Genomic DNA, 22,894 nt, shown 5'->3' on the forward strand with positions numbered 1-22,894 from the left:
GTTGGTCTGAAGTAGGTTAATTATTCATAGGTGTGGTTTGGGCGTAACGTCAAATAAACCAATCAGAACGCTATCCAACATTCCCTTTAAACCCAAGGGCGCAAGTTCCATGGCGGGTTGCTATTATTATGACAGATTTACCAGGCGCACGCCAGGAGCGGTTCACAGCCGAGGAGACCCACGTTCTTGTAAGAGCAGTCAAAGACAGAGAAGTTGTTTTGTATGGGGATAGGAGAAACCCGCCCAAATCAGCGTAGGTTAAACAGGCGTGAGAGGAAATAGCCACAATTGTCTCATCAGCTGGCATCCCCATCGTTGCGCCAAGCGCTACAATGATGTCAGGAGATGGGGGAATCCCAAGCTTGCCAGCATAAATCGGGCAAGATCTGCGTCCACCCTCACCGCTGAAAGGGTTTGGGGGCTTTGAAATCGGACCCAAGAAACGCAAGCAAGGTCCAACCCCAAAGAACACTTACAAATCAAGTTCATATACATTAAGGTTTCTTATGAAAACATTTTAATTATTATTTACATAAAATAAACGTAATACAGCAACACAACAAACTTATGAAAATATTTTAATCGTTATTTGCATGAGAATTTTTTAACGCAGCCACACAAAATAAATAAAAACTATCACCACAATGCTCACCACTATGATTTCCCTTATCTCATGTGTAAATATTTTTTATTGTAACAATTTATGATTTGCAAAAATAACTGTTGCATCTGTGTAGATTAGAAAAGCAAAGTGTGCGCGTTGTGCACGCTATACATTATGGTCAAGCATGCGCCCTTAAAATAACATAATGAACCACGCGCAACGCGCCACTGACTTTAGACTAGTTTTTTTTGGTCAGTGGCGCAATTGTTTTTTGAAACTGCAAAATAGCATCAGGTATGGTTTGCGCTGCAACACGCCTCCTTTTTTGCGCTGAATCGCCCAGGGAGCGCAAGTTCATTCCCTAATTTGGCAACGTGCGTCTGTGGAGTGAAAAACCCGCTTTGCAAAATACGAATGATACATGCGTCACTGACAAAGTCAATTGCGCTGGGTGCAAGATAGGGCCCTGTGTGTGCACCGGCAGTGTAACCTAGCAGGTGCAATGCATTTTGTTGTGATGACATGCGTTGAACGTTTGTGTACATGTGTACGAGTCAAAGGGAAGGCTGTTTGACCGTGTGCATACGTGATTTCAAATAATAAACTTAATCACATTCCTTTCGTGTAAATCATGGATCAAGTTCGATCCGTCGTAGGACTAATAATGGATAATAAACAAAATTTTTTGCATAATAATTAGATACCTTCAAAAGTGCATCTTAATCGATACAAAAGTTATTGTTTTAATGTGCACATCATCACGAGTTCATGGCAATGTTTTGCCGTATCGATATTTTAAACACAGCACTAGTATTCTCACGCCTTGGAAAGATAACCTTATCAATCACTTCTTTAATCATCGTTTGGACACATTAAACTGACATAGGAAAAGTATTTTAATATTAGATTAATCATTTGGGTCTTGTTTATGTGTCATGTTTATGTGTCATTTCCTAATTTTTCTTTAAAAAATGTGGCAGCCTGTTTTGTATGGTTTCATTTTAATTGTTTTTCCTAATGCCGGTTACATTTTGTTCTCTGGTCCACAGCATTAATCATTCAGACGAATTGTGATGATCCGCCTCCAGCCCCACAAAACAGGTCTGTGGCTGATATAGAGGAACTGGCTTCCAACTATGAGCGTAAACTCATTGAGGTGAGTAATATCTGTAGCTTCCTCTGCATATCAACACAAAATTTCAGCACACCATTCAAGTAGTTTTATTATAAATGTCTGTAGGAAATATTAGAAATTACTTAAAGGAACACGCCGACTCTTTGGGACTTAAGCATATTCACCGTATCCCCCAGAGTTAGATTAGTCCATACATACCTCTTTTATCTCAGTGCGTCTCGTTGTCATGAGCAATTCTGTCCCCCCTTGCAATTCTGTCCCCCTAGGACCCCGACTGGTACCTAGCAATAATGCCTGCTCAAAATTTTTCATTGCGATATATTGTCTGCGTTAGTGGTCTAGCAAGCTAATTACTTTGTACAAAATAGCATAAAGCATAAAAAAAAGCTTACAAAAAATAATATAATAAACTAAATTCACCGTATATTAGTAAACTATTATTCACCGCAGAAAAAAAAAAATTAGTAATATTAATAATAATTTACCGAATTATTTATGCAGACACGTCAGTAGTTTTGTGTCATCATCTGCTTTACAAAAAACCATACTTTTATTTTTGTAAATTATTAAAGGTATAGCGGAAGATTTTCCCGAATTATTTAAAAGAACCACCCCTCGATATTTAAAAAAAAATGCTCCCGAGAGGGAACGCCTGTTAAACGCGTGCACGAGACAGAGAGAGAGCATGCAGGAGCTCAGTTCTTCTCTTCGCTCTGTTTACAAGTTTCTGTCGGCATGTTTACCGTGTCTGTGCGGTTCATGACTTGTGCCAGGGCTAGCATCGCAAATTATAGCTTACATCAACTTTTACTAGCAGTGATATTAAATGGATTTCTCCAAATAGCATGACAAAATGTACCTTTCCAGTAGAAACTTCGCGTGGGAAGCCCAACCTGTCCTTTTAGCTCACGCCAGCGTGTGAAATAGTCTCCCATAAACATTCTGGTCTTGTTTCTTTATTTATAGTCCTTTCTCTTCTTGTCATACAATTCGTAGACACTTTTTCTCTTGCGACCCTCAGACATTTTGAAAAAAACACAGTGAGAACGCGACCTTCAATGAATGGTTGAAACCGTAGCACAACACATATACACCTGAAAGTGCGCATGTGCAGAAAGCGAACGTAGAGGCGAGCACGTACGACGGTTATACGTCAACATATAATCAGAATGATTGACATCTGGGATGACCAATAACAGTGGTGATCCACCCGGAAAATGAAAATCTTCTGCTATACCTTTAACGTACCTTACAAAATGTCGTTTTTATAGTAAAATTGTATTAATCATGGCTTATAAATGATCATTTTAATGTGTAATTAAACTATGTAGTAATCATGTTCTTTATAAGTCATTTATTAACTTTACACAGTACAAAAGTGGAAAGGGTACAGTATATAATATCTAAATAATAAAATGAGTAGATCTCACCACCTAAAGCCTCATTTATTACTATATGAAACATATAATTTAAAAGACATCAATTGTAATTTTAACAACATTCTAACTACATAAATCATAAGGCGATTTTGTAGGAATTGTAATAAGGCCCTAAAAAACTACCCATGAGGAGTTTTTTTCAGCCAATGGAATCACGCGGGGTTCTAAGGGGGCAGAATTGCCAAGGGACACCATAACTCTGTCTTATGCACCCACAGCTAGCCTAGCTTAGCACAAAGACTGGAAGTAAATGGCTCCAGCTAGCGTACTGTGACAAAAAAGCCAACATTTTCCTATTTATGTGTTGTGATTTGTACAACAACATGTACAAATAACAAGGTCATATGAGACATAGCCATCTTTTAACTGTATACTACTGGAAACTTTATTCTTAGAGGGCGGTGGAAAGCCTGGTGGTGAGAAGCAGAGAGTTCATACAAGTGTTGCGCTAATCACTCCACCCAAGTAGCAGTGCTTCGCCTTCTGAGAATATAGTTCCCAGTATGTATACGGTTCAAAGATGGCTGTGTCTCATGTGACCTTGTTATTTGTACACGCTGTGACTATACAGATCACAACATATTAATAGCAAATAATGTTGCCGTTATTTTGTCACTCTTTGAGAGCAGTATGATACCTGGAGCCATCTACTTCCAGTCTTTGTGCTAAGATAGACTAGCGGTGGATGCGTCAGAGTTTTGGGACACACAGAGATGAAAAGGGTATGTAGACTTATCTAACTCTGGGGGATACGGTGAATAAGCTAAAGTCCCAAAATGTTGGCGTGGCGTGTTCCTTTAAGTATCAGCTCAGTTTTCTTGCAGCATTTTGTGTTGTTTTTATGAATGTTATAGATTTGGAACATCACATAGCACAGTCTGGGTTCATTTTGAAAATGACCCCAATTTGAAAAAGGTCTTTTATTGCCGTAAATGTCTGATGAGTCCACAATGGCTGCCGAGAAAGTAACATCCACAGAGCTGCCAGGACAATTGATAAAGCTGGTTGTATGAATAATTCATACATCCATAAAGCTCTGTAATTTCTGTAATGACTTGAAATTCTGCGTGTGTACAATGTCCTTCAATTTATTTTTTGTGCATTTCATATATTTATTTATTCACATGCTAGTTGTTTGTCTTGATTGACAGCTACGGTAACATGGGTGTGTGGCCTCGTTTGTAGTTTTTAGTTACACACCGCTCTAAAGGCACTATTTCATTTTGGTCACTTGGCCCGCAGTCATCCCTCTTAGCTCCTGCCCGGCTACGCAAAAGACTTGTGATTTTTCTCTAGTGACAAATACACGTTATTTATTTCAGTTTCCACAACAGCAGCAATAAATTTGAACCAAATGGAAGTTTTATTACATTTGTGGTGTATTTATACAGCTAACTCCATATCTTTAAAGCTGTGCTGCTTTGCAAACTAAGAGCAATGGCATCTCAGCCGTAGTTGTGAGCTGTGATATAAAGACAGTTTATTTGCATTTATAGCTATATAGTAAATCTAGTTAAGTAATAGTTTTCACTATAACCTGTTTCACTGCAAGAGTCTGAAATGTCTTTGTACAAGAAGCTTTTCCAGTATTTGTTTTTACATCAAACAAAACACTGTAAATACTGTATGTACCCACATCATTTTAAATGCACAAGACGCTTAAATACGTGCTTTCTCTCAAGTTCTGCTTTCATTTTATCATCACTATGGAAAACTCTTTATCTCTGAAGCTGTCATACACCAGTTATTGATCCAGTGGGACTTTATACTGGAAAGTGTTCAAACTGGTTGTTTTGCTGTGAGCGCCTGGGCTTTGATCTCAGTTGGATAGTAAAAAATATTGGAACATGGTTCTGCTTTGCATTGAAATGGAGATCTAAGTATGTCCTGCTTATTGCTGGATTGTAAAGTGATGTAAAATAGAAATCTTTAGTGTTTCATATCAGTTTTTACACCAGAGTGACCGTTTGCAGTTCAAGGTGTGGGGAAATTGATGGCTTGATATCCAACAAAGACACTCGCAGAGGCAAAAATGTTCCCAATGTAAAGACACTATACACTCTTATTGTGCTTTTCCATTGCATAGTAACCCATCGTTTGGTTTGGGTAAGCTCACATCACTTTGGCTTGGTTAGCTTTTCCATTGAGTTTAGTATCATTTCGGAGTGGGAGGGATTATAGGCGTGTCGTTATATTTGCGCTGCATACTGCTGTGACATCATACAAGTGAGAGCGTTGTTGGAATGCTATACATCCCCATACATTCATTTGTTTCTCAGTCTGCCACAAAATAAAAATAGATCAGCACAAAAAGATGTTTACACATTGCGTTTTTCACTACCTCTGTGTCACATGACAGTTTCTGTACAAACACCCGTGGCATCAGTCAACGCGCTCTGCTGAGCCTCATTTAAGTTGCATTTCAGCATATATGCGGACGTGCGCGTCTCGAATGTGCCGCCACAAACTGCAAGTCTGCAAAAAACTGGTATGGTGTTCCTGATTCTAAACCTAAATGATGTTTTTCATCGCTAAAAGTGAGTTTGGGAACTTATAGCAAAGCACAGATGACAACAGGTTTACTCGAGAAAGTGCAAGCTATTTATATTATAGCGATGATGCCGGTAGTGACGATTCTCAGTGATCTACAGTGTTTTCTTGTCACGTTTTGGTATCAACCTGGCTCACTTGGAACCCCAACCGAGGTGGTACATAAAAAACATGGGGTATTATTTACTGCACCCAGTGGAAAAGCCTCCAAAAGTAAGCTGACCCCACCTAAACCGTGGGGTACTATGCAATAGAAAAGGCCCATTAGAAAAAAATGGTACAGAAGTTGTCCCTGGGATGGTACCTTTTAAAAAGGTTCCAATTTGTACCAATTTGGTACAGATATGTATCTTTGAGGTTCCGGTATGCACCTTTTAGGTAAAGGGTACTTTTGGAAAAGGTACTGCCTCAGTAAGTGTACTACGCAACCACCACTACACTACAGTACAGAACAGTTATTTTCTTAATCATTATATTTGTCTTATCCTTCAGACGTTTATTTTTCTTACCCTTTTGGAAAATTGTTGCTTGGTTTAAACATAAACCCTTTTTACTGTATGCTTGCCAATGGGGTAGGAAAAACTTAATTGAAGATAAATTATATGAAAATGAATATCTCATGCAATTTTGCTTTTCATGCATATGTATCTTGTTTTTTTATGGTGTTTAAATATTATTTTACTGGAGAACAACACAAAAATACTGCTAAAGAAGGATTTCTAATTTTGTGCCAAACTACACCAAAAAAGGTGGATGCTGACACTTTACATCAGAGAAAAATAACATACAATTAAATAAAATTAAAAGTGCCTGGAAAATGCTGTTGTTTTATGCTGGTACATGCAATTGCTATGAATTTTGCAGTGCTGTGAATGCAGCATCCAATACTGAGATGGCAGATTTTCTTAAGTTTAAGGGGCAGGTTTTCATTAACTTATTTCTCCCTCATGGCTCAATAGTTTTGAATGACAAGTCGTGATGAATACCTTGAGACCAACCTCGTGGAGATCCTTTGAAGTTTAGAGAACTCGCGCGTCTTCATTAAAAATGTGGTGTTCCCAAAAATGAGTGCCCTACAGAAAACAGCTTATAATTATAACCAAATATTGGATTAAATCTTTTTGTCAACTGTTTCAGCTAATCTCATGTTAATCTTGAGTACCTACACTCACCTAAAGGATTATTAGGAACACCTGTTCAATTTCTCATTAATGCAATTATCTTATCAACCAATCACATGGCAGTTGCTTCATTGCATTTAGGGGTGTGGTCCTGGTGAAGACAATCTCCTGAACTCCAAACTAAATGTCAGAATGGGAAAGAAAGGTGATTTAAGCAATTTTTAAAGCGTGGCCAAATGTTGGTGCCAAATGGGTCGGTCTGAATATTTCACAATCTGCTCAGTTACTGGGATTTTCACGCACAACCATTTCTAGGGGATTACAAAGAATGGTGTGAAAAGGGAAAAGCATCCAGTATGCGGCAGTCCTGTGGGCGTAAATGCCTTGTTGAGGCTAGAGGTCAGAGGAGAATGGGCCAACTATTCAAGCTGTTAGAAGAGCGACTTTGACTGGAATTACCACTCGTTTCAACTGAGGAATGCAGCAAAGCATTTGTGAAGCCACAAAACGCACAACCTTGAGGGGGATGGGCTACAACAGCAGAAGACCCTGCTGGGTACCACTCATCTCCACTACAAATAGGAAAAAGAGGCTACAATTTGCACAAGCTCACCAAAATTGGACAGTTGAAGACTGTGAGATGATTCTCGATTTCTGTTGAGACACTCAGTCTGAATTTGGTGTAAACAGATTGAGAACATGGATCCATCATGCCTTGTTACCACTGTGCAGGCTTGTGGTGGTGGTGTAATGGTGTGGGGGATGTTTTCTTGACACACTTTAGGCCCCTTAGTGCCAATTGAGCATTGTTTAAATGCCACGGCCTTCCTGAGCATTGTTTCTGACCATGTCCATCCCTTTATGACCACCATGGGCCCATCCTCTGATGGCTACTTCCAGCAGGATAATTCATCATGTCACAAAGCTCGAATCATTTTAAAGTGGTTTCTTGAACATGACAATGAGTTCACTGTACTAAAATGGCCTCCACAGTCACCAGATCTCAACCCAATAGAGCATCTTTGGGATGTGGTGGAACGGAAGCTTCGTGCCGTGGATGTGCATCCCACAAATCTCCATGAACTGCAAGATGCCAACCTATCAATATGGGCCAACATTTCTAAAGAATGCTTTCAGCACCTTGTTGAATCAATGCCAAGTCATTAAAAGCTAAATAAAAAATCATATATGTTGTGTGCAATTCCTTATAGCTTATATGAAATATTTGGGAATATATAATTTCATATTTTATTAGGTTCTTTGATAAGGTTACAATACGTAGGTCTACGTAGCAACATAGCTTGCGTGATGCCCTTAAACCTTTAACCTTAATTCATGAAAACGCCAAGCAGCTCGCCCCACCATGCACAACAGCAAAACAAACGGGGAAGTAAAAGTGAAGATTGAAGATGGGGAGCAAATTTAGGTCGGGAATTTACATAATTAAAAAGATAAAGAAGGTCAGGCTGCTAAATCTAATGCAGAGGAATTTATAGTTCTTCTATACAGATGAATACAAACGCTACTTTGTAAATGTTGGAAATGTGTATCTTTATCCTATCTTGTTATTAATATGACTATGCTGGTTGGTTTCTAAGCGTATGCCAGTACATGCCGATGTTATCTAATGACTGTTTCCAAGCACTTTTAGGCTGAAATAAAGCCTGTTTTGAATTACATTACAATGTCTAGTATGTCTATTTAATGGTCATGAGGCGGGGCAGGTTGTAAATAAGATACTGTGGTGCAGGGCCAAATTATTTAATAAATGCGGGGCCCGCGGGTTGGAAAATAACCCTGACCCGTGCATCACTGTGGGTCACAAGACAGAAACTAATCTCTAAACAGGTGTAATGACATGGTCTTTAGGAATTTTATTGGCCAAGTAAAAAATAGGATATAATTCATAAAATCATGCAATAATTACCACAAACCTTTTTATATGTTTACAGTTCTCTAACATTCTGTAATCAGCCAAAAATGTTCCAGTGTTGCCGCAGTGCTCACTAATGTTGTGGAAATCAATGCAGTAAAAGCACATATCCTATATCCGATGGGGTTTATAATCATTTTTTATATTCATTTAGAGTTAGGCGTGATGATTATTACCTTGGTTTGATGTATTTTGCGTAATGAACACCAATAACAAACTAATCAAATCGTTTTAATGAACAGACTGTGTTCAGTCCACCCAGCAGCATTATACTGCAATGAGTATTTTTTTAAAGCTTGCGTCCTCCCACGGATTCTTCTCAAGCTTTCTTTTACCCTGTGACTGTCTCCGTATTGATTTTTCTATTCTCATTTCTTCCCAGCTGCATTTTTATCCATCAATTAGGATCTTCTTTCCATTTCAAATTCTTTTCCATTAGCAAGTGTTTGCTTGGAAATTAAAGTGATAGCAGCACATTCACTGTGACACATTCACTCCCCACCCACCTCGCTCTGACAAGTCAAGTCTGTTTTTGTTTGCTAAGCCTGTCTTCTAAGCTTACTTTTCAAACTTGTTTCACATTCAATTATGGGCACTAGAGCTCCACTGGGCTCCACTCCCCCTTCCACTCTTTTTTATTCAGGACATCTGGCTCAGCAATTGTGTCAGCCGTGCAGACCAGACTGTAAGCAGCACCTGCGTCTGAAAGCCACACAGGTGCAAAATGCTAACAGCAGCCTTACTCTGGAGCTCTCCAGACAGAAACTGTCCTCCAGCCTGGACTTACTATAGATTAATTGTTTTAGGTCCAGGGTAACCCTTGTACTGCGTGTCTTGATGCTTTATACACCAACCAGTTAATGTCGAATTGTACAACAGTTAGTTCAAAAGGACTTTCCAGGAGTGCGGATATTTTGTATAATAGCACAAGAATATGTCAGTGTAAGCATATCTGCAACTGTTGACCCAGCTTTAACTTTGGCTGCTGTTTTTGTTGGTGGAGCAAAATAAAAGGGGGCCTTTGTTCTAAAGTGTGTGAGTAACTTCAGAATTGTTATATTAAAGTCCCCCTGTGGTGAAAATCAAGTTTTTATTATTTTGTTCTATGTAGTTTTTTAAATAATTTAAAGGTCCTTTGAACACACTGTAAAAAACGTGGTCTCTGTAGACAGCCCAGACCTCACAAACTGCAAGAAAAACAAAGCGGTCAAACCTACCACCACAAAACATAACAAAGTGTTCCAGCCAGTAAACGACAAGAAGGATATGGGAATAGGAGTTGGGCGCATTCATGACTCGTTCAGAAAGCACAAGCTATGCTCCATTACGCTCCACTTCAAAAGTCAACAAGAATGGATGTTACACAGATTCGCTTATAGCACCTTTAAGACAAACTATGTGCAAAATTATCATTCAACATTATTGCTGGGAATTTTTTCCATAAAATTGGATATTTCTAAAGATCATTCCCGCGGTTTGAAATCGCTTTGGTTTCCTACTGTATGTCACAAACATGTAACTAATTACATCATCACAATTGAACATGTGAATCAGCAGTTTGAGTCATAGATATTATGTATGATGCTGCATAACTCGGTGCTTAAACGATTACAGCACAGCTGCTTCCGCTTTGCTTCTATGATGCACAAATATGCAGTGTGAATGTTATAACCTGCTAAAATCAGCGCAAAATTTTTTATTTTTATTCCGATTGAGGTGTTTACAAAGAGCATTTTTATTCGGTTTGAACATTTAAATAGCAATTTCATTGCTAAAAACAACATTATTTTGTGTATTTGGTATAATACAATGTGTTTGCATGGTTTAATAGTTAAAAAACACATTATTTTCCACTTTTTGTAGCTCCAGATATCATGTCTTTTTAAAATGCTCTGATTTTGTACATAGCTTATCGATCTGAAAGCGCTGTGTCTCTGAATGGCCCACTAATCTATACGTTGTGATTGGCCTGTGGCCTTTGGGGTATGTACCTTTTGAATATCGTTAACATGTTCTAATACACACTTGCACACCAAAGGAAATGTAAAATCATATACTGAACCATAGTTGCTTTTTAAACCGATTACAATTGTCCTTGTAAACACAGCTAGTGTTAGTTTTGGGACAACACACTAAGGGCCTGATTTACTAAATTCGCCAAAAAAAGCACCTATGGGAGTGTTAATATTTGTGGGTTATTTACTAACAAGGAACAAAATTAAATAACACAGCTATCGAAATCCCAGCTAACGAAGCCATAGTACACTAAAACAAACTGGAGGACAAAAAATGAAGAGTTACAAGAAGTTTTGAAACACCTGCTATTGTAAAACTTTTCCTTTTTTTTCCTCCAGCAAACAAAAGATAACATGGCTTGGCAAACAATAGTTTGAATAATAGGCTATGTTCCTGTGGCATTCCAAATAAACTGTTACATGTTAAAAAAAATCCTCTGCCTTGTACCACACGCTCTCTGATGCCTCTCCTATCAGCAACAATTGCAGACATTTCAAGTGCAAAATTATTTTAAGACATGATTTTTTCGCCGGTGAAAAATGGCAGTAATTCCAGTAATATCACACGTGCAAAGATTAGTATATCGCGTTGCGTGAATCATTTAAATAATCTCCTCCCATAAATGTTTTGTCTGAAAGGGAAACTCCTTTAAAGGGACATTCCACTTTTTTGAAAATAAGCTCATTTTCCAGCTTCCCTAGAGTTAAACATTTGATTTTTACCGTTTTGGAATCCATTCGCTGATCTCCGGGTCTGGCGCTACCACTTTTAGTATAGCTTAACATAATCTATTGAATCTGATTAGACCATTATAGCATCACACTAAAAATAACCAAAGGGTTTCGATATTTTTCCTATTTAAAACTTGCCCCTTCTGTAGTTACATCGTGTACTAAGACCAATGGAAAATTTAAAGTTGCGGTTTTCTAGGCATAAATGGTTAGGACTATACTCTCCTTCTGGTGTAATAATCAAGGACTTTGCTGATGTTACATGGCTGCAGCAGGCGTAGTGATATTACGCACTTCTCGAAAATAGTCCCCTTGATTACATTCAATAGCAGGAGTCTATTTTTGGGCAGTGCGTAATATCACTACGCCTGCTGCAGCCATGTTACATCATCAACGTCCTTGATTATTACACCAGAAGGAGAGTATAGTCCTAACCCTACTGTATCTGCCTAGAAAACCGCAACTTTTAATTTTCCATCTGTCTTTGTACACGATGTAACTACAGAAGGGGCAAGTTTTAAATAGGAAAAATATCAAAACTCATTGGTTATATTTGAGCGTGATGCTATTTGTCTAATCAGATTAAATGGATTGTGCTAAGCTATGCTAAAAGTGCTAGCGCCAGACCCGGAGATCAGCTGAATGGATTCCAAAACAGTAAAAATCAAATGTTTAACTCCAGGGGAGCTGGAAAATGAGCAGATTTAAATGCATATGCAATAAGTCACAAAAATAACTAGATGACACCTTTTGCACCGCTAATTATCCACTGCACATCTTTAGTAAATCCCGACAGTCATTATTTAACACCAAAATGTTGGTTTGCACAGGCGCAAGCTGTTAGGAAATCTGGCACTAAATGCGTTGTCCCAGAAAACATTATTGGAACAACACATTTTGTGTAACATATAACACAACTTGTGTTTTATTTTAACACAAAATCAGCACAAAATGACATATAATGTGTTAAATAGCATAACAATAATAACACATCCTTACTTAGAGTGCTATAGAAGTTAGAACAGTTCATCCTTAAATAAATCTTAGCCCATGATATAGGTGAATTTTTACTTTATTTTAAGATGGAATCATGTTTCTCGGTTTCAGCAGATACAGGCAACACAACCCATTGAGGTCTTAGGCAGCATTATGATTATCCTGTGCATGAACCTGAAATCCTTAGCCTCAGTCAAACAGTCAAGAGCCAGTTCATGAGTCTGGATGGATTGCAGTTTTATAAATAATAATGTCAAGAATGTTACACTTTTTACCTAGCCTGGGTGCCAGCCGATCTTAGCCCCGCCCACAACATTTTGAGAACGGGAAGATCGGTCTGGGGTTTCTTCGTTGAGGAGCTACTATGCTAGACCCAAAGCTGGTCGAACCAATCAAATTGTCAGGGCGGGCTTTATACGATGATGGACAGATGATCAACAGTAACGTAATGAACCACGTCACCAAAGAGCGCGTGTGTTTAATCTGTTTAACGAAATGGCTGCCGCTGTAGAATTCAGATGTGTGGATTCTGACATTGAGTCTTTTTAAGCTAAGCTTTCTACCTATCGAAGAGTCAAGGAAACAACCTTTTTCGAAAAAGATATCGACAGAGCATTGATTTTAAAAGAGGAACAGAGAAACGCGAGCAAGGCATTTGTTGATGGCAAAAGTTGGTCGCAACTGAAATGGGTATCACGGCGATGCAACTCGGCGTGCACGACGAGATGGATATAATTAGCGGTCGTTGCCAGCTTCTTTTCGGAATCCCGGAATGGTGGCTGCTAAATAAGTGGAGGGACATGCTAGGCTCCAATATTTTCAAGCCAACGTAATGGGTATCGTTGTGGATGAAGTTCACCTAACGTACAAATGGTAAGAGATAGTCTTACTGTATGACTTAGTAAATACTTAATGTTGTGATATAAACGAAATGTTGTAAACATAGTAGGTGTTGATGTACGTTCGCTTACTCAGACTTAGTATAATCACAATGTTAGTGTCATTGTAGCGAAATAACTAGCAGTTCAGTCAGGCTGCAAAAGACGTAATTTCAACATACGTCACACACTCCGTTGCTCTGATTGGTCATAGCTCTATCCAATTGAGTGGAGAGGCATTTTTCGGTTGAGACACGCCTCATAATTATTGCTCAATGGAGCGGTATCAGACTCAAATTCTGACTAGAATTGAGTATGGCAACGTCAGGCTACTTTTTACCCAGATTGTTTTGCTTCATAACACTTCAGTATTTAACTCCAGGGACCACTGTAGGTACACATTTTTTGTACTTGCATTTTATGAATCACCAAGGACCAGCTAAAAATCTTGTTTACTGTTTTACAATGTCACCTACATCTTGAATAACCTGAAGGTGCGTAAATAAAATAGCAAAGTAAATAAAAATAACACATTTTCAATTTGGGGAAACTGTCCCTTTAAACAACTAAGCGCCTTAAACTTATTTAAAGAGATTTTTTTAATTACTTTGTAGTCTAATTTCATTCGAATGCAAGCTGAAAATCACCAAAGCAGCTGGCAAACTTGTCATTTGCAAAATATAATTTCTCCTCTGCCACTGTTTATCTGCGAAACCGTCTGGCATATAAACCAGGTAGAAATAATGAACCGCTGAATCCGCTCAATTCATCTGAAGCTCCTCTCATTAAACGTCTCCCGTCAACTCGTTCTTATCACGTAGATCTTAGCACACATGCTTTTCAGCCTTTGACATTTATTACGGCTCTAATTTCAAACTTATTTCTGAGATGCTGTGCTTGCATGCTGTTTGTTTTTCACACAATTGTTTTTCTTTCATTCATGGAATTGATTGGGTGTAATTGCGAAATAGAGTGTTCCTGATATCTGCGTTGGCGCGCCGGGGCGGCCCATAATCACAATGAGCAAATACTGAAACAGTGACACGTGCTGACTCCTGCTAAGGCTGCTAATGAGGTTTGATAGGTTGTCTAAAAGTGCACGAACCTGTCGCCTGTTTAGATCATTTCAATGCTTTAGCACACGGCAGCGCGGGTCAGAGAATTCACCCAGGAAGGATTCGCAGCGCTTTTGGCTTCTGAACAACAAACTGATTAGCTCGCTTCCTTGCAGAGAATTAATTGGGTTCCTTGACGCTTAAAATTAATTTACATTTTTAATGTCCTATTTGAAAGTGGGGGCAAACATATGTAATATGATAAATGGGAATACTACAAGCGGTGTGTGTATGTAGGTATGAGTGTTTGTTAGATGAATAAATCCTCCACACATGCTGCTCATAAGCGTATGTTTATAAATGAGCTCAGGCTCTGTATTGATCAGAGTGAAATATGAAAGAAGTACTGTGATTTCCTCTGTTTATATCCAATTCAGTGGTTTTGGCATGTGTGTGCTTTTAATTCTGTTTGTACCCTGTAGATTTTTTTCTAATTTCTGCATGTTTAAGACATTTTTATGAATCATTGTTTAAAGACACTTGATCTTGGAACATGCTGAAATGGTCACTATTTTTGAGGTTCGTTTACGACGCGCTCACAATATACTTAACCGAACCGTACCCGAAGACAATTGTCTCCACTTGTCTGCACTCACACTACACTTTATGATCCGTACCTGAGTGCGGTTACGTGATTTAAAGATGGGATTGTTTTGAAGAAAACTGGAAAATATGCGCAATGGAGTTCATGGCTTTTAAGGTGTATTTGAAACCATGGGCGCTTTACAGATCGTTTTGCATATGACATTAAATAACCGCGAGAGAGATTTAAAATCAAATTAGGAGAGTGTTTTACAGTGACAGCTGAACTGTACCCAAGACAACCTCTGCAAAGCGTATCATGGTATGCTCAATTATACCAGGGTACACTTAAAGGGACACTCCACTTTTTTTAAATATGCAAATTTTCCAGCTCACCTTAAACATTTGAGTTTTACCGTTTTGGAATCCATTCAGCTGATCTCCGGGTCTGGCGGTACCACTTACCATACCTTAGCACAATTCATTGAATTGACAAGTTTTTTTTTTTAAATGCTATCAATCTATTGAATCAATATATAAATGTGCATTCATCTTTGCCATGTTATATTCATTTAGTTGACTAGTGATATACACTGATTTAAAAAAAAAAAACATTAAAGGCATTAATCAAAACACTTACTTTGTCATATTAATAACACTGTCATTGCAGCTGTACTTGGGACTTTTTTGACAGCGTTCAGCTGTAAAATGTTTTGGTCCTGCTCAATTTTTGTTGACACTGCGTATAATAATTGAAAGTTTTCCATAAGATCCCCTGGGGTCAATGTGTTATGCTGCGTTTACACCAGCCACAGTAGAGGCGTGAAGCGCGAGTGATTTCAATGTTAAGTCAATGTGAAGACGCGTTGACGCCAGTCTGGAGGTCTCGCGGGGCAGATGAGGCGTTTGGTGCGGCGCAGAAGATGCGATTCCGCCTCATTTGCTTATCTAGTTCGCGTGAATGGCGAGAATTGAGTGTCTGCCGCAGTACGCGCGATACACACGAATGGTGCTTTATGTGCATTTTGCGTTTGACGCGAATCGCCGGCTAACGCCAGAGTTGAAAAATGTAAACTTTTGCGGAATTTCGCGCCGCGTTAACCAATCAGCAGAATGGTTGCTGCCCTGCCGGGAGTCACTCATTCAACCTGAAGGAACGCTTGATATTGTCCGTAAGCAGTCACCCGGAACATGACGTTTATCGACCCACGCCGTTTATTTTCCCCCTATAGTAAGGTTACCAAATACAAACTGGTAACTCTCTCGATAAATGCTTGATAAATCAACATCAATCATCTTGCAAACAGACAACCGCATAGCACTTGCCCCTCCCACAAGAAGCAGATTTTGCCTATGACGTGCTTCAAATGCTTGCTTTTTCTGCGCGTCTAATTCGCTCTACATGCGCGAATGCATTCAAACTGTTCAAGCGGCAAACTAGACGTGGTAGACACGATTTTGACACCTGAAACGCGGTTGGTGTAAACGCAGCATTAGCATGACAGAAGCTTGATGCTGTCGGGAGAACAAGGAACAGCCAGCATTTTTCCTTCGCCCGAGTGCCTCACGTAAATTATTAGATTTTGATGGCTTACGTTTCTTCCCCGCCACAGAAAACCACCACAGGTTTATCAATGCCATCAAAAGAATTATTTTGGTTTTGTCTGTTTGTTGATCACGAAGTACAAAGTAGATGAGGAAAACTAGGATTCCGTGTGTATTCAACGCTCTGCCATTATTGTTTACAATGCGTGGAATGGTGGCCTGTGATTTGTTGAGTGGATTTATTGCATTCTGCAGAGAAGGAGGACTGGCATTTATCGTGTTTTAGCAAAAACGGAAGAAAAGATGACAGAATAACACGCCGGAAATCGGATTTTTCTTAAAATGAAGAATTTACTTTTTAACTCTTTCCCTGCCATTGACGAGTTATCTCGTCAATCTGCAATACAGCTATTATTCACCGGCTGGCGCTCTTCCGCAACTTATAAAAACCGGAAGTATTGCCCTAGGGCTAACAGCTGTATGTCCGTGTGTGTTTTAAAGATCACTCTGCATCTGATCTCTATTAAAAGTCCTTCACAAAAATGGAATTATCTCAGCTTTTTGCTCAAAATTTGCTGTTTTTGATGAAACCTACACATATTTGAGAGGTGATAAAAACAGAACACATGAAGGTAGGATGATTTTTTTGTTTGAAAGCAGAGGGTCTGTTCTTTTATTTCATATATTGTATGTTTATATATTTAAAAAGGAGCATTTTCTGGAAGGCATTAAACTTTTGTGAAAATCATGAAAAATGCTGGCGGGGAAAGAGATAATACTGACCTGATACAATACTAATTTTGGGGTTATATAAAAGAAAAAGCCGTTTATCGCGTTTTGGAACCAAACTCTTTATATGTACATAATTTTTTTTTTGACTTGTTCAATACTTATTTCCCCCACTGTATAATACTCAACTAGTTTTCTCAAGTTTGTTGTGTTAGTACATGTGCAGATTTTAAATTTGCAACCTAATGCAAGTTACTTTGACTCCCAAGAGCCACGTCAGGATTTTGTATTTCTTCATTTTATTTGTACTAATTCATGGTTATTAGTCTGGTCAGGTGGAATTCTGAAACCAGGGCAAACTTGTCAAAAAGTGACATGATGTGTCTGTCAGGCAAAATGGATCTAACCTAAATACACCCTGACATATGATTTCCATAAACAAATGACTGCTGGTTCTGAATGGCAGGCAGGAGCCTTCCTCCATGTCTGTGTCACTTACTCTAAATGACAGCTGACAAGTCACCTGGCAGGTGTGGGACCGGCTTTTAACAAGCAGCTACCGCTCGCCAGGCAACATCTTCCACACCTCAGAGTGAAAACACATATTCAGCTTGCCTTGAAAAAATGACACTTTCTACAAGACTTTTCAAGACAGCTGCCTGGTAAGGCTTTCAGTGAGGGTTTGGTGCAAGTTTGTCATCTGTGCCTTTTTTATTTTCAGGTCGCTGAGATGCACGGGGAGCTGATAGAGTTTAACGAGAGGCTGTACCGCTCTCTCATGGCGAAAGACAATCTGATCGGACAGATGAGACGGGAACTCATTGACCTGCGTGGTCCAGTAAGCACATTCAAGCTTTCATACACACAGATGTAACAATACATACATTGAGTGCCTTGTTTTTCCCTCTCTATTGCTGCTCAACAGGCATTTGTTTGGTATGGATGTATATAATAAAACGACCCCATTTGGCATTGATGCCATCAGACCTCAAACACAGTTCTTAAAATCTTAAAGCAAATGACAATGAGAAAAAAAAACATCTTTAGTGATTCTCTTTTTTCATATAATGCTTCTTACAGTTTTGCGTAAGCTTCCGGCATATAACCAGAACTACTGATTTGTCTCGGGCACAAATAAGGACTTTCAGTATCTTTCAGTGTGCCTCTTCTCATGGTCTCCTTCCTTCTCATACTTTCCTCTTTGCTGCTTATCTGTCCGCCATGGATTACTTTGATACATCTGACAGCAGTGATTTTGAACCGTGGCCTGCTGTAACTGTGCTGAGCTGTATGTGGCAAATGCTTTATCTAACCTCCATGGCTCATGTGTCTGTTCTTCTCTGGTGCCACTGTCTGCCAGGATGCAGCAGCCTGTGACCCCTGCAAATGCTGACATTACCACGCTTTTACCAAAAGATAAGATTCACACTCCAATAGGATTAGAGTGTCAGTGCAGGTTGGGTTTGAGTATTTGCACAAATGTTGAATAGGTGTTTAGTCATTGGGTTTTTTGTAATAATATTTTTAATAAATAATAACAGCAATAATAATATAATTTTGCAAGGCCAACATTATAGTACATTTTTGTGTAACTTTTGTGCTCTTACATTTCAATGCATTTATATATATATATATACAGTGAGGAAAAATAAGTATTTGAACACCCTGCTATTTTGCAAGTTCTCCCACTTAGAAATCATTGAGGGGGCTGAAATTGTCATCGTAGTTGCATGTACACTATGAGAGACATAATCTAAAAAAAATCCAGAAATCACAATGTATGATTTTTTAACTATTTATTTGTATGATACAGCTGCAAATAAGTATTTGAACACCTGTCTATCAGCTAGAATTCTGACCCTGTTAGTCTGCCTTTAAAATGTCCACCTCCACTCCATTTATTATCCTAAATTAGATGCACCTGTTTGAGGTCATTAGCTGCATAAAGACACCTGTCCACCCCATACAACAGTAAGAATCCAACTACTAACATGGCCAAGACCAAAGAGCTGTCCAAAGACACTAGAGACAAAATTGTACACCTCCACAAGGCTGGAAAGGCCTACGGGGAAATTGCCAAGCAGCTTGGTGAAAAAAGGTCCATTGTTGGAGCAATCATTAGAAAATGGAAGAAGCTAAACATGACTGTCAATCTCCCTCAGACCGGGGCTCCATGCAAGATCTCACCACGTGGGGTCTCAATGATCCTAAGAAAGGTAAGAAATCCGCCCGTAACTAGACGGGAGGAGCTGGTCAATGACCTGAAAAGAGCTGGGACCACCATTTTCAAGGTTAATGTTGGTAATACACTAAGACGTCATGGTTTGAACTCATGCATGGCACGGAAGGTTCCCCTGCTTAAACCAGCTCATGTCCAGGCCCGTCTTCAGTTTGCCAATGACCATTTGGATGATCCAGAGGAAAGTCTTTTGGTCAGATGAGACCAAAATAGAACTTTTTGGTCATAATTCCACTAAACGTGTTTGGAGGAAGAAGAATGATGAGTACCATCCCAAGAACACCATCCCTACTGTGAAGCATGGGGGTGGTAGCATCATGCTTTGGGGGGGTTTTTCTGCACATGGGACATGGCGACTGCACTGTATTAAGGAGAGGATGACCAGGGCCATGTATTGCAAGATTTTGGGAAACGACCTTCTTCCCTCAGTTAGAGCATTAAAGATGGATCGAGGCTGGGTCTTCCAACATGACAATGACTCGAAGCACACAGCCAGGATAACCAAGGAGTGGCTCTGTAAGAAGCATATCAAGGTTCTGGCGTGGCCTAGCCAGTCTCCAGACCTAAACCCAATAGAGAATCTTTGGAGGGAGCTCAAACTCCGTGTTTCTCAGCGACAGGCCAGAAACCTGACTGATCTAGAGAAGATCTGTGTGGAGGAGTGAGCCAAATCCCTCCTGCAGGGTTTGCAAACCTGGTGAAACACTACAGGCTACTGTACCAAATATTAACATTAATTTTCTCAGTTGTTCAAATACTTATTTGCAGCTGTATCATACAAATACAAATACATTGTGATTTCTGGATTTTTTTTTTTGATTATGTCTCTCACAGTGGACATGTACCTACGATGACAATTTCAGACCCCTCCATGATTTCTAAGAGGGAGAACTTGCAGAATAGCAGGGTGTTCAAATACTTATTGTCCTCACTGTATACAGTATATATATAAACCTCATTGCCAGTAGCTACATTGCAAAACTTGAGGTCAAGGATAATGAAAAGGTCAACTATATTGAAAGACTGAATCTCGCAATTGAAAACTACCTTCTCTGTTGCATGGCGAAAATTGCATATTGTGTTTTTAAATCACAGTATTTTATTAAAGTGTCTGTTTGACTTATATGCTGGTTAGTATACTTTTTATTTAAAACTAAACTTAGGGTTTAACTAATTTCAGATAATTATAATGTAGGTCCCACTTAGACTTAAAAACACACGTTTAAACACACGTTGCACTCTAAAAACAAACGGTGCTATATAGCACCAAAAGTGGTTCTTTGCTCGTAATCATAGAATAAACATTTTTTGTGCCATATAGCACCAGTGAAGCACCCGTGTAGAACCATATAGTGCTATGTAGAACCATATGGTGCTTTATGGCCCCTATATGGTTCTACACAGGTGCTTTACAGGTACTTCACTGGTGCTATATGGCACTAAAAATGGTTCTTCTACTGTATGATTACGAGCAAAGAACCACTTTTGGTGCTATATAGCACCGTTTGTTTTTAGAGTGAAAAGCTAAAATATTAGTCACATGTACTGTAACAGCAAATCTCGAACGTATACCTATTAAAGCAACTATGTTTTTATTTGATTAAGGTATTTTTTATTTATTTATATATTTAAGCATTACATTTGCCCTTTTAGGCACTCAAAAATCAAATAGCCACTTTGTTTGACAACTTCTTTTATGTCGCTCTAATCTGACGTTAGCAAAATTTTCATTACATTTTTGGCTTAAACATTAAAAATTGTGCACTTTATATTTTATGCAATACAACTTTGTTAAGTATGAATGTTAAAAACATTGGCCTACAAAAATAAGTCATCCAGGCTTACAGTACATGCACCGACAACATGACCGATCCAATTCCGATATGTGCGTTAGCCGTGGTTGTTACTGACAAGCTATTAAAAGGACAACATATTATAAAAGCACCATAAAAAAAGCAAAATTTTATGCACTATATTCAAAGTCTTTTAATACACTCAATAGCTTCATGTGAAGGAACAAACGCACATTTAAAGATATTTAAGTTTACGGAAACACTGTAACTTACTCGCAAATTGAGTTAATAATCCACTGGTAAAGCGGACAGATGAAACGCGTCATTCACACACGCAAACACAAGATAACTGTAGGCTATTTTAAAGATCTGATTTTATAAAGTCTCAGTACGCCGTTGGATGGATGCAATTCACTTTGTGCTGAGCACACGATGCATCTATTCTCTTTGTGTTTTAACAGTTATAAACTTTGCGGTTCAAGGATTTTCATGAGAGGATGCTTCAAGGACATCAATTCTGCACCCAGAAAGCCCATAAATGACCAGAAAGCCCAGTATATGACTTAGGCGCATCAATCCTGCACCCGGAATGTGCATAAAAAGTCCGGTCAAGCGCATAATTCCCAAAATAATCATCAAGCTTTTTTACTAATTGCTTACTTGATACTTAATTTACACATACTTAATTGATCAAACGTACCTATTATATGTTCTCCTAAACACTGTCATGATTAATATTTACTAATGTTTCCTGTTACTTGTAAATCATTTAAAATGATACTAGATGTAGCAGAAAGTACTATACACATTTAATTACAATTGTATCGGGCAGATATCGGTATCGGCTGATATACAGAATTCTGGTATCGGAATCGGATCGGAAATGAAAAAGTGGGATTGGGACATCCCTAATTAGTACAGTTAATATTAATAGTACATATTCTGTAGTATACAAATTTCTTATACTTAAAGATGGAAGGTAGATTTGTATTACTTTTTGAATTTATTCTTACCATTTCTTCCTGTGTTGTGTTTTGGGGCAGGTTCCAGGGGACCTGAGCCAGACCTCTGATGATCCCAGCCTATCTGACTTTGAGACGTAAGTGGCCTCCTCCTCACTTTTCTTTATATAATGGTCTGTATGAGTGTTGGAGGTGTTATGCTGCATGCCTCTTGTGGGAATCAAATCGATGATATGGAATTTCATGAAGCGAATGCTTCTGTTTGGGAAGAGAATGCTCTAAAAATAAAGAGGTTGAATGCGGTTTCTGTTTTTACATTCGAAACGTTGACAAACTCCTTCCTCCCAGCGATAACCTTTGTACATGAGAGGATGTCAGGTTTTTTAAAAGGCTTGAAGGAAATGCATGACACATTGATCCTTTGTGTCGTTTAAAGAGCCTGTTGCTTTCGTCAATGACTAAAGGTGTCGATATTTGTACTTCTTCGTATGTCGATAAACTGCTGTTTTTTTATATCCATGACCTGTGCAAAAAATAAAATAAATAACTGTTGCTAAACTGATCTATTGTGTATTGACGCTCCTTT

General features: G+C 38.8%; 1 protein-coding gene across 1 annotated transcript in view; it reads left to right on the forward strand.

The window, feature by feature from the left end:
- The window catches only part of snx29 (sorting nexin 29), a 145,430-nt gene that overhangs the window by 62,647 nt on the left and 59,889 nt on the right, over positions 1 to 22,894 (forward strand). Inside the window, exons 15-17 of the mRNA XM_065242487.1 lie at positions 1,654 to 1,760; positions 18,036 to 18,152; positions 22,390 to 22,445. Of these exons, the coding sequence (XP_065098559.1) occupies positions 1,654 to 1,760; positions 18,036 to 18,152; positions 22,390 to 22,445 (280 nt within the window). The remainder of the gene's footprint in view (positions 1 to 1,653; positions 1,761 to 18,035; positions 18,153 to 22,389; positions 22,446 to 22,894) is intronic.

Source organism: Paramisgurnus dabryanus, chromosome 1 (genome assembly GCF_030506205.2).
Source record: "Paramisgurnus dabryanus chromosome 1, PD_genome_1.1, whole genome shotgun sequence".
NCBI lineage: Eukaryota > Metazoa > Chordata > Actinopteri > Cypriniformes > Cobitidae > Paramisgurnus > Paramisgurnus dabryanus.